The following is a 13630-nucleotide window of genomic DNA, read 5'->3' as shown; positions in this document are numbered from 1 at the left end:
CCCCCCCCCCAAAAAAAATGGTTTTAAGTCAGTTATTTATATATTTTGCTGTAGTGTGTCAGTAGGAAATATCAGTTTACATTTCCAAACATTCTTTTTGCCATTAATTGTAATTAACCAGTGAGATCTGTGTATGCACAAGGAGTCTGACAACAGCCGGTGTGATCTGATCTCACCATCATCGAGTCCGTCTGTGATTACATGAAAAAACTGAGACAAACTAAATCCAGAAGAACTGTGGGAACGTCTCCAAGATGCTTGAAGAAACCTTCCTGCAAAGCTACCTGAAAAACTTTGCACAAGTGTACCTGGACAAAAGCCGTTTTAAACGCAAAGGGTCGTTACACCATATATTGATTTGAATTAGTTAATAGAAGTTAAATGATAAATAAATTCAATTTGTGATCTTATTTTTGAAAGCATTCTCACTTTACAGCATTTTAACACAAGTGCCAGTTCTTTTCACAGTACTGTAGCTTTGCAGGAAGGTTTCTTCAAGCATCTTGGAGACATTCCCGCAGTTCTTCTGGATTTAGTTTGTCTCAGTTTTTTCTGTTTCTGACTCGATGATGGTGAGATCAGGTGGAAATGTAAACTGATATTTCCTACTGACACACTACAGCAAAAGATATAAATAACTGACTTAAAACCATTTTTTTTGGTTTTAACATATTAACATGCCTAAGACTTTTGCACAGTACTGTATGTGCGCAGGCATGTAGTCTTTCTTTACAACTTGACCTCAACAAATTACTTGTCTGGCCTTAAAAAAATATTTAGGCGCAGGTCCTTCATCAGATCTGGATACGGCGGACTGCGGTAAACCTCGGGATAAACAGAGAGACTAATATTAGCGTAGACGCCATTCTTTTTATGATGTAACGAGTACATCAGGATTTATGGGGAGTGTTCCCGGTTCCGGCTGACCTAATCTATGCAGCCTAACATTGAATTATAGAAGTTTATAATGTGTTATGTGTATGCTAGGTCAAAAATATGTGTTTTAAGTCTAGATTTAAACTGACAGAGTGTGTCTGCTTCCTGCACAATGTTCGGAAGACTGCTCCAGAGTTTTGGTGCTAAATAGGAAAAGGATCTACCGCCAGCAGTCAATTTTGATATTCTAGGTATTATCAACTGGCCGGAATTTTGAGATCACAATAGACGTGAAGGACTATAATGCGTTAAGAGCTCTCTCAAGTACTGGGGAGCTAAACCATTTAGTGCTTTGTAAATAATCAGCAATATTTTTACATTTATATGATGTTTAATAGAGAGCCAATGCAGTGTTGATAGAAATGGGCTAATATGGTCATACTTCCTGGTTCTAGCAAGAACTCTAGCTGCTGCGTTTTGGACCAGCTGTAGTTTATTTATTAAGCGTGCAGGGCAACCATCCATAAGACCATTACAATAATCTAGCCTTGATGTCATGAATGCATGAACTAATTGTTCCGCATTTGTCATTGAGAGCATAAGACATAATTTAGATATATTTTTAAGATGGAAGAATGCGGTTTTACAGATACTAGAAACGTGACTTTCAAATGAAAGATTGGTTTCAAAGAGCACACCCAGGTTCCTAACCGACGGCGGAGAAGATTTGACAGAGCAGCCATCAAGTGTTAGACAGTATTCTAGGTTATTACATGAGGAAGTTTTTTGTCCAATAATTAGAATCTCTGTTTTTCAGAGTTAAGTAGTAGGAAATTACTAGTCATACAGTTTTTTATATCAGCTATGCATTCTGTTAATTTTGTGAATTGGTAAGTTTCGCCAGGGCACGAAGAAATATAGAGCTGAGTATCATCAGCATAACAGTGAAAACTAATGCTATGCTTCCTAATGATATCTCCCAAGGGTAGCATGTACAGAGTGAACAGCAACGGTCCTAGTACTGAGCCTTGTGGTACTCCATACTGAACTTGTGATCGATAAGACATCTCTTAATTTCTTTCATCTCTTCATCTACAAACTGATAACGGTCAGACAAGTATGACTTAAACCATGCTAATGCAATTCCAGTAATTTTTGAGTCTATTTAAAAGAATGTTGTGGTCAATAGTAAGTCAAATGCAGCACTAAGATCAAACACTAATAGAGAGATACAACCATGATCGGATGATAAGAGCAAATCATTTGTGACTAATGAGAGCTGTCTCAGTACTATGGTACAGTCTAATTCCTTACTGGAAATCCTCACAGATACCATTTCTTTCTAAAAAGGAACATAGTTGTGAGGATACTGCCTTTTCTAGTATCTTTGACAGAAAAGGTAGATTCGAGATCAGCCTGTAATTGACTAATTACAGGCCGATCAGGCCCTGAAAGAGGCGTATGCCACTTCCGACGCACAAGTTGTGAATTATAAAAACAAACTTGATGGGAAAATGTATGCACCTGCATGCAAACTCTGACCCATACGTACAAACATTTTGGAGATGGAGCAGTTTGGCAAAACTGATGGTGAGCTGAGGTACTGATGGCAGATGCAGGAAAACCACCTTAAATCTTCATTAGGAGTCCTAATCAAACAGTGGCATGTTCACAATAACAGTTTAAATAAATAAAAGAATAATTTAAACTATGTTTTAAAAATGATATGGTCACAAACAGGTTGTGTAAACACACACGAAGAGGAAGGAGTGTAAACAGGTAATCTTTAAGAATCCACACAGGTTAAGTCCAACATAGAGTTAAAGGTCCCATTGCATGAAAATTTCACTTTATGAGGTTTTTTAACATTAATATGAGTTCCCCTAGCCTGCCTATGGTCCCCAGTGGCTAGACGTTTTGATGGGTGCAGGGTTCGTACAAGGTGCTTAAAGTGCTTGAAGTACTTGAATTTGACTTTTTGAAATTTAAGTCCTGGAAAACCCTTGAAAACAGCCAGATTTTTGAAGAGGTACTTGAAAAGTGCTTGAATCATTAAAAATAGGGATGCATCGATACCGAGCTCATGTAATCGCACTCGTAAAAATGCTCCGATACCAACAACCGATAGGCCTACCAGCGCGCGAGCTACAGAAGAACGCACAGTGGATTGATCGCGCAGCGGCACAGACGCACGAGCTGGTCGAGCACATCCCTTTAAACAGACATCAGTGGAATGTGTAGTTCAGTCGGATGTCAATGGCAAAGAAAATAAAACGAGGCATGTAGCTTATTATTAACGTTAACTGACGAGAGAGAGAGCACGCACTTCTGTTGAATGCTCTTGATTGCTGATCGTTCACTCAGCACGTGTTATTTGGATGAAAACTAAATCGTATATGTAACTTAAAGTAAAACATGAACTGTTACCTGATTTATGCATAATGAGTGGTTCCCTACATTATTACTGGACGTTTGGTTCCATGAACACAAACATCCAAAGCGCGCGCCCCGCAAACCAGCGTCTCAGCGCGCGAATACTGAATTAAATTGTCTTTCAAGTCTTGCGCTTGTGCGGACGAATTCACACAAAATGATGTAAAAACGCCCGTCTTGGTGATTATCCTAGTAGGTTATAGTCGGTTATATCTCAAGTGAACGTAGCCATGTTCAAATGCGGTCCGTGCGTTCGGTCTTAAAGGGGCAGTCAGTCTAATAAACCTGCTTCTGTGTTTTAATGTTAATCAAACAAAGGACAAAGAAATTACTCACTGCTCTTGACTAAATAGGCTACCCTTTCAACTTTACAAAAATATCCATCTATATATAATTTATACAGTAATGAATATGCAATTTTTTCACATTTGATTAGGCTACTTTATTCAAGTTTCTATGCCTGTTAGATCTACCCGAAAAACTCTAAATACTGTTTATTTCATTTGTTGCCTTTCTTTGTTCTATTGTATTTATTTGTCCTATTTGTAATTTGATTATTTGTTCTTATTTTGTTACTGACTGCTTGTGTTTAATAATGTTTTAAATTCACATTAATTAGACAGGTATTTTTTGTTGTAGTATCAAAATTGGATTAAATAATTGATATTTCACTGGTGTCTAAACATTTGTACCACTGACCCGATCCTCAGCACTGAGCCCTGCTGAAGCAGCTCTAAATATGTGCTGTGCTATTAAATGAAAGATAAAATATGATAGAGCAATAGAATGAACAGTGACAGTAACAGAAGCTCATACAATGCATTTTAGCAGGCTTAATTAAGCATTAAAATAACTGAAATAAATATATATTTGATGAACAAATTAAGCCAACTAATAAGATTTATATTCTTTTGGTTTATCTACTAATACATTTAAAAATTACAAATGCAGTGAAAAATCAGGGATCGGTTACGGTTACCGTATCGGTATCGGCGAGAACCAAAAATGAAAGTATTGGACTCGTTCTGCAAAAAGTGGTATCGGTGCATAACTAGTTAATAATATTTTTAAAAAATTGTTGTTGAAAAAATACAATCATTTCATGCAAAAATTAACGCTGCAGCCCGTCTGAGATATAGAGCTATTTCGCATATGTATAAGTATATGATAAGTATATAATACAACTTTCATTCTTCAGGTCAATCATATATTCATGAAAAAAAAAATCTATTTAAATATCCTTTCAATGGTTAAGGGGATTTCCCATGCCTGACAGCGCTGGTCAATGGATTGATCTCTATGAAGTGAAACATCAGATACCACCATATATATGTAATTTGAGTAAAAAAAAAAAAAACTAATAATAAAGATGTCGTTTGATAGGTGTTGATGGAAGCCCTTGAAATCCCAAAAAGTAGTGCTTGAAAAGTCCTTTAAAGTCCTTGAATTTCATTTTACAGAATCTGTACGAACCCTGTGGGTGTAAACCAAGCCCTGGGTATTTTTGAGAAAATGAAAGCTCAGACGGGCGAATCTAGAAATCTTCCCCTTATGTCGTCATAAGGGGAAAGGTCACCTCCCCTTTCTCTTCTTTGCCCGCAAAAAGATTTTGGCCCGCCCATGAGAAAATGAGCTGCGCGAGCGCGATATTGGTTTTTCCTCGAGAGACATCATGGCTTGCAAACGAGCGAAGCATGGCAGTTGCTCTGTGTTTGGATGTACAAATGAACACAAAAGTATTTTTTTAGTTCCTTCAACCGAGCCTCTGAAGAACCAGTGGGTTATGTGAATTTCTGATGTGTAATTGTTCAAGTTCAGACAGATAATCTTTCTCTCAAAATCGTTCAATACAGTTTATGCATCAGTAAATCAAGCCAGTGACTAAACGATCAACTTCACGTCGTTTCTCTTAGTAGGATGAAAATAATCTTACTTAAACTGTGATTAAAATATATATAGAAAGCGATCAAAGATCAATCCCTTTCCAATCGCCCAAGCTGTCAATCACACAGCGCGAGTTTATCTGGACACTTGCTAAAACTCATTATGAAATCAATGACGCTGTTACACTGCACAACGAAGCTCTTACTGTACTTACCTCATGTTTGCATTGGTGAAATCATTAGTGAGAGTGCAGAAACTGCGCTGCAATGATAAGATCTTCATTCACGCGATCAACAGGCTGTCATCTGCTCAGTGCTCATCACTGCAACCTTCTATGTGATGGGAATAGATCTAAATACTTAAAAAACTTCTCACGATTCGTTAATCCCGATAGCTGTAATAGTAAAAACGTATAATAGATGTAATAGTAAAAGTTTTCGAGAGAGTTCCACATGTAATGCTAGATATTTCATATGCAAGCATGTCAGCTAATCACAGCAGTGGGCGTTTACACTGAAGTCTCACAGCAGACACGACCCTTCAAACAGAGCGTTCAAATCAGAGGCTAAAATCAGGCTAGGAAATATGCCTTTTATTTCTAAATTATAACAACTTTTGATCTAAAAAACATACTAACATTATAAGGGCACCCCAGGAAACATTCTAAAATAATAAAATAACCCATGCAATGGGACCTTTAAGCGATCCAACACAACCATAGTATAGACGAGACCAGACAAAGACACACAGAACTGAACTTGAATAGTCAGAGGATATTGAGATGATTGATTAGTGCACAGCTGAAACTAATGAGTGTCCATGACAACAAACTAACTAAGGAGAAACGGTTCTGACTAAAAACAAGAGTCCATGTGGTGCCAGAGTGTGACAGGATGCCTCCTCCCGGAAGGCACGTCCTCGCGCCGTGGTGACAAGGAGGCAAAGAGGAGGAGATGGCAAATGGTTGGCAAAACAGGCAGAGGACACATGAGGAGGTTCTGGAGGTGGACGGCCGACCAGGAGGAGGCGGAATACAAAAGTCCAGGGTGGTGCAGAAGGTGGTAAAAGCCATAGAGGAGCCTTGAGCAAAGGAAGAAGGTTACTGACCCAAGCCACACTTGAGACTGCGCCCCATGGCACAGGATGGAGGAGCCATGGAGATGTTGTCACTGATGCCACCATGAGGACGACTGGAGGTGATGTCATGGAGAAAGGAGCCCACCGCACAGCCGGAGAGCCGATGTAGCGAAGGGACTCTGACGATCTAGGCAGCTGCAACGTAGCCGCAGTGACGACCGCCTGAGATGGTGGTAGGGATCCGGAGGTCTCCGTCTCGCCTGAGGGAGGGAGGAGCTGGCCAAAGCTGAAGGGGTGCAGGGCCGGAGAGCAACGACTCAGGTGGAGCCGACGTGCTGAGGGAGTCCGGTGAGGCTGAACGGCCGATGGTCACTGCCGACAACGAGGGAGGAAGGAGGGCCGGTGCAGGAGCCAGGGCGACGGGTCGAGTAGGAGTGGAGCACACAGAGGCAGAAGGCGGAGCCATGGGCTTCCCATAGCCAGGAAGAGATGGCTCCCAGCAGTCCCAATGTGGATCCTTGCCACTGAGAGGAGGTTGAAACTGAAGGGCTGATGGGAGGCAGCAATGACTGGATGGCAGGTGTGGCTGAGGACTGGAGAGGGGCTTGGAGAGTGATGCAAAATCCAACAAAAAATAAAGTCTCAAATATTTTGGAGAGGTGATGGGAGAGGGAGGTTGGGTGGGACCAGAGAATTAGAGACATAACAGATTCAGATGGTAGCAAACTGGGCAGAAAGTTAACCTCTCCAAAATCAAAACAGTTTTCCCATGTGCTTGCCAAACACTCACTCTCAGTGGCGGGAGGTTGGGTGGGGCTCACTTCCATACCCTCGTATTCCACTAGCACTCCCTAGGCCAGGGGTTCCCAAACTTTTCCATGACAAGGCCCCCCAAATACCACTAGGTTCTGGCCAAGGCCACCCTTTTGCAGGATGTGTTATTGAACCCATCGACAATACTACGGCAAATGTAGAAATAAATAAATAAAACATCTTCCACACACATTGAGTTTGACCTGCCGATACAGATTTTAGCCGATTCCGATTTCATTTTTTCTAACCACTTTACAGCACACACAAATATTTATTTTCTATATATATATATATTTATAAAACACCACTTTTACCAAAACTGATTAATAAAAACAAGTTTAAATGGGTACATTTTCTATAAATATTTTTGAGACTTCATTTTCTTTTCTGACATAGCCTACTCCAGTTCTTGTTAAAACACACTATACATGCAAATTATGTGCATTTTAGGTACTTTTGTGTGAAATCATATTTATTTTGTCCATCAAAAGTGCAACAAATTATTATAATGCTATTTCATAACAATACTCATATTAACAAATATTTTACGTTTTTTAACTCTGTTTTTTCCCGCTTTTTTTCAACTTGCTGCGGCCCCCACTTTGAAAACCCCGGCCCTAGGCGACAGATAGTGCAGCCGGCTCACACACCTGGTTAGGCATGCGGTGCTTAGGCTCCTTGGCGATGTTCAGCTCGGTCGCTCTTGTTAGCACTGGCCAGTGGCGGAGTCGCTCTCGTTGCCTGCGGTGGGCTCGGGGTGCCGATCTCCACAGTCTGGGTGTTGTTGCCTGGGCACTGGGTAGTTAGTGGGGCTGGTGTCATTTTTGGGCGTACGCCATTTTTGGCTTTCTGGCGCATGTAGACTTTTAGTAAGGATCCTATGCACAGTTTTATAAATGAGACACCTGGTGAGAGCAAAGAAAGAAAAACGTAATTCTATGGTGTAACCTCTAGATGCTAGTATAGCTATCTACAGAGAGGCTTGTGAACTCCCTAGTAGTTTTAAGACAAAATGAATGAAAGCTTTAGCGTAAGTTCTGCCGGGAAGACTCAATTGTTACGTCCCTTATTTTCTCATCTATCCAATCATGTTCTAATACTTGTAGTATAAAGGATCGGTACTTACACATGTCTGAGTTGACGCTTTCATTCTTTCCAAGATGGTTTCTTCCCCTCCATCCTCCCAACCACCACCAGGATGGTCCCTTCCCATACCTCACAGGGGGTCGGCTGCACCCCTGCCTTTGTCTTCAGGCAGGAAATGCAGAGTCCGTACCCTTGGATTGTGAGCTACGAACTTTATATCATATATTGCTTGCTGGGCTGTTAATAAACGTATAATTGTTACGGTATTTATTCTCCCGGGTCTTTCTGGTAGAACTTACTTTTAAGTTGTGGATTTGAACGTATTTTTAGAAATTCTCAAATACTACTTTTTGTCAAGTGTTTTATATATATATATATATTGAAATTTTGATGTGACGTTAATACTACGTTATTACTACGGATCCGGGCCGTATCCAGATTAGATGGTGGACCTGCCCCTAGACACGACCACAATGCATCCCTTAAGTGTCAGCAGAGATTGTGTCAGCTAGACTCTCCCCTGTGAAGGTCATCATCGACACGACAGCCATCGGCACTGATCCTCAACAAACCCGTCTCCATACCGTGTGAGGACTCCGATCTTCAACCAGATGGAACTGGATAATTTTCTGATTGTTCCAATCCAATCTGACTTCTGACCTAAAATGCTGCCTGAATCATAATCATACACTGTTCGTTCGTTGGCCAGAGGAGAACTGGCCCCCCGACTGAGCCTGGTTTCTCCTAAGGTTTTTTTTTCTCCATTCTGCCACCTGATGGAGTTTTGGTTCCTTGCCACTATCGCCTTTTTCACCTTTGTCACCTTTGTTGCTATTGGCTTTTGGCTTGCTTAGTTGGGGACATTTAATTTAACATTTAATTATTATTCAACTAATTATTATTATTAATATTCAACAATAATATTGATCTGCTTGCATTGACACCATTATATGAGAACTGAACTGAGCTGGATGATGACATCACGGTTTTCTCCATAGCGGCTATATATATAAATTAACTAAATTAATAATTTTTTTACAACAAAAATGAAACATCTCTGAACTTACTTAAGCTGGACTGTGACGCTATTTTCTTCTGGAGACAAACTTTGTTGCAATATTTTACTATTGTAAAAAGCGCTATATAAATAAATGTGACTTGACTTGACAGTCAAACCGAGATGGTCCTCACTGCAGAACACGAAATCCAGGGGGAGGAGTTGGATCCAGATCCAACTCCTGCCACCTTACATATACCTAAACCTACCCATCTCCACCCCCTGATCCCTAAACCCACCCCTAAACCTACCAATCTCCACCCCGATTCCCTAAACCCACCCCTAAACCTACCAATCTCCACCCCTTACATCTGGATCCAACTCCGCCCCCTGGATCTCGTGTACTGCAGTGAGGTGCTACTGGTCAAACCTGGATACAGAGAAAACATTTTGTTACACATAACATTACATAACAAAAATGAACTAAAATGCTTTATCACAGCTTAATCCATCTGGATCTGATTTTTTGTGGATTTTTTTTCTGCATTGTGGCTGATTTGTAGATTGTACGCATCAAAATGTTCTGTATTTTCGTATTTCTTTGCCCATTTCCCATTCATTTCCTATGGCGGTCTATGACCGTGAAGACCACAAGTGTGACATTTTTTTGTTTTTTGTTTTTTTTTACAACCACTTAGCCTTTTCAAATCATGCCCTCAATTTTTGTGTGTGTTCATATACCAAGTGCCATAAAAGTCACCAAGTTTCATTTTAAAAGTGACCGAAGACCACAAGAGGGCTTTTCCTGAACAATGTGTGCAGTGTGGCAAGGTGCATTATCCTGCTGAAAGAGGCCACTTCCACCAGGGAACACCATTGTCATGAAGGGGTGTACCTGGTCTGTAACAAGGTTTAGGTACATACTCCCTCCGCTAGCTCCTCGTAGTCCCACAATGCATCCTGGTGCCATCACTTCACCAGTTAAATAGCACCGTCGTCCACGTCATATAAAAGAAAATGCGTCTTATCGGACCATGCGACTTTCTTACACTGCTCAGAAATCCGACGCTCACATGCCCATTGTAATTGCTTTCAACGGTAGACGGGTCATCATAGCCACTCTGATTGGTCTGCGTCTATGCAGCAGTGTCATGCAGTGTGTGTTGTGACACATTCCTCCCATAACCATCATTAAAATAATGACTTAAAGAGCCACAGTAATGATGCCACAGTGGACCTTCTATTGGCTCTTACCAGACAGGATAGCCGTTGTTGCCCTCATGCATGGATGAGCCTTGGGGGCACAACACTTTCTCACCGGTGTTGTGGTTTGTCCCTCCTCGGACCACCATTGGTAAATTCTCATCACTGCTGACCATGAACAACCCACAAGCCTTGATGTTACTGCGATTACTATGACAGTCACCTTGCCATAACAATTTGCCCCTTTTCAAAGTCACCTAAATCTTTATTCTTGTCCATTTCTCCTGCATCCAACACATTGATTACGAGAACTAATTGTTTGCTTACCATCTAATCTACTCAGACCTTAATATGTGGCCTTGTTAGGAGATGATCAGCGATATTCGCTTCAAAAATGATTGGTCATAATGTTTTGGCTTATCAGATGTGATTTAAACATGTTTTACCCTCCTCAGGCTTTAACCCCAGGTGGGACTGCACCTTTAAGTTCCAGCTTCATGTGCCAGAGCTGGTATTAGTACGTTTTATGGTCGAGGACCATGACTACGCCACCAGTAATGATTTTCTGGGCCAGTTTACATTTCCTTTCACAAGCATGCGGACAGGTATGACTTTTATTGATTCTTTACTGAACACAAACTGCCCTGTTTTGGCTGCACACACTTATTCTGTAACATTTGTTCTGCAGGTTACAGACATGTGCATCTGCTGAAAGCAGACGGCTCCAGCATGTCTCCCTCCAGTCTCTTCATCCATGTTAAAATCACTCCTGGCTACAGCAGCCCTACCAGACAAGCGGGCACACATAGTACCTGAGAATAAAGCGTGCAGTTAAAGTACCTGAAGTGCCCCTTATCTGGGAAATTACAGTTTTTTACATCAACTTTGTGACCCAAAATTGCCACCACTGTGTGAGAGTTATATGTTATTAAAAACATATATGCAGAAGCCATTTCACACTGTAAAAAAGGACCCTAACAACAATTTTAATTTAGAGAAACAAAATAGGGAAAAAAGATACTTTGCTAAATTCAATTTTATTCTAGTTTAATATATATAAAGCATAAACCCTACTCCATTGTTAAATCAATGCTTAAATATAGTGGGGTTTATGCTTTATTTATATATATACAGTGCAATGCATAAGTGAATACACCCATGCTAAAGTTGACTAAAAAGAGGAATAAAAAATCATATTTTGGAAATTGAACTTAATGCCTTAATTTAAAAAATTAGGAAAAATCCAACCTTTAAGGACACCAATTTTCTTTGTGAATGAATAATGTATCGTAAATAAATAAATGTTCTTCCTTAAAATACATGGTGCATAAGTGAGTACACCCCTATGTTAAATTCCCATAGAGGCAGGCAGATTTTTATTTTTAAGTATTTTTTTTTTAAAAATTTTTAGGATACTATGCATCCTGATAAAGTTCCCTTGGCCTTTGGAATTAAAATAGCCCCACATCATCACATAGCATTCACCATACCTAGAGATTGGCATGGGGTACTTTCCATAAGATCATCTCTCAATGCAAATCAAACTAGCTTTTAGGCTAACTGAAATAAAATCATGCCAATCTCTAGGTATGGTGAAGGCTATGTGATGATGTGGGGCTATTTTAATTCCAAAGGCCAAGAGAACTTTATCAGGATGCATAGTATCCTAAAAAATAAAATAAAAAAATATTTAAAAATATAAATCTGCCTGCCTCTATGGGAATTTAACATAGGGGTGTACTCACTTATGCACCATGTATTTTAAGGAAGAACATTTATTTATTTACGATACATTATTCATTCACAAAGAAAATTGGTGTCCTTAAAGGTTGGATTTTTCCTAATTTTTTAAATTAAGGCATTAAGTTCAATTTCCAAAATATGATTTTTTATTCCTCTTTTTAGTCAACTTTAGCATGGGTGTATTCACTTATGCATTGCACTGTATATATATATATATATAAAAGCAAAAACCCTACTACATTGTTAAATTAATACTTAAACTAGAATAAATTTTAATATAGCAAAGTATCTTTTTTTCCCTATTTTGTTTCTCTGTAAATTAAAATTGTTGTCAGGATATTTAGTTATTGTTACTTATAAACAAGCTATAAAATATATATATTATTACTGTCAATTGATTAAAACATTAACTAGATTAATCACACGTTTTTTTCTGTGATTAAATAGTAACGTAGAAACAACATAAAGATGGGTCTCATTCACTAATAATTGTGTGGATCATTTCGTATTTGTATGCACTGGAGAACTTCTCACGAAAAATCTCTGCCTAATTCACAACACGTTCGTACCATAGACTGTAAAAAAAGATGGACGACACACCTTCACTCTCTTCCATTGTTGGTACCTCAGTGACTTCCACAGTCACTGAGGTACCAACAGACTTTTTTGGAAGTCACTACTTCGAAGTCACTACTTTGCTCAGAGAAGCTGTCAATCACAGCTGTTAATCATGACGTAACACTCCAGTTTTTATAGCATTAAATAACTAACTAAGACCAGAGGTGGGCACAAATACATCAAAAACTATTTTGTTACAAACTACAAATACTGGCTCATGAAATGTAACAAAATAAAATACAAAATACTGATGTGAAAAATGTATTTAAATAAAATACAAGTAATTAGTATTTTGAAAATACAAAAATACTCCCACAATAATCTTAAAGGGTTAGTTCACCCAAAAATGAAAATTCTGTCAGTAATTACTCACCCTCATGTTGTTCCAACCCCGTAAGACCTTCATTCATCTTCGGAACACAAATTAAGATATTTTTGATTAAATCTGAGAGCTGTCTCACTCCTCCATAGGCATAAGGCATTATAACTTGCCGGCCCAGAAAATGTATTAAAGACATCGTTAATATAGTCCAAGTGACTACAATGGCTCAATCTTAAGTTTATAAAGCAACGAGAATACTTTTTGTGCGCCAAAAAAACCCGACTTTATTCCACTATTCATTTCCTTCTCTCTGGGCCTCGAGTTGGTTCACGTAGTGTTTTAGCGCAGCGCGTCTGTGTTGCGGCCAATACTGAGCCTACGTGTGAAGTGCAACACAGATGCGCTGCGCAGTTATACTACGTGAAAAAACTCGAGGCCCAGAGAGAAGGAAATGAAAAGTGGAATAAAGTCGTTATTTTTGTGTTTTTTTTGCGCACAAAAAGTATTCTCGTCGCTTTATAAACTTAAGATTGAGCCACTGTAGTCACTTGGACTATATTACCGATCTCTTTAATACA

The 13630-nt window shown here is 39.4% G+C and overlaps 1 protein-coding gene across 2 annotated transcripts in view; it reads left to right on the top strand.

Annotated features, from left to right (window-relative positions):
• The window catches only part of plcd3b (phospholipase C, delta 3b), a 174765-nt gene extending 163361 nt beyond the window's left edge, over positions 1–11404 (top strand). For both annotated transcript variants that reach the window (XM_084134388.1, XM_084134389.1), the window contains exons 15-16: positions 10825–10974; positions 11058–11404. In XM_084134388.1, coding sequence (XP_083990514.1) covers positions 10825–10974; positions 11058–11185 — 278 coding nt within the window. In that variant the 3' untranslated portion in view covers positions 11186–11404. The remainder of the gene's footprint in view (positions 1–10824; positions 10975–11057) is intronic.
• The last annotated feature ends 2226 nt before the right edge of the window (positions 11405–13630 follow it).

The sequence above is a fragment of the Abramis brama genome (genome assembly GCF_963993115.1).
Source record: "Abramis brama genome assembly, chromosome: 14".
In the NCBI taxonomy this organism is placed as follows: Eukaryota; Metazoa; Chordata; class Actinopteri; order Cypriniformes; family Leuciscidae; genus Abramis; species Abramis brama.
The sequence above is the reverse complement of the archived record's forward strand: the minus strand, read 5'-3'. Positions and strand labels throughout refer to the sequence as shown.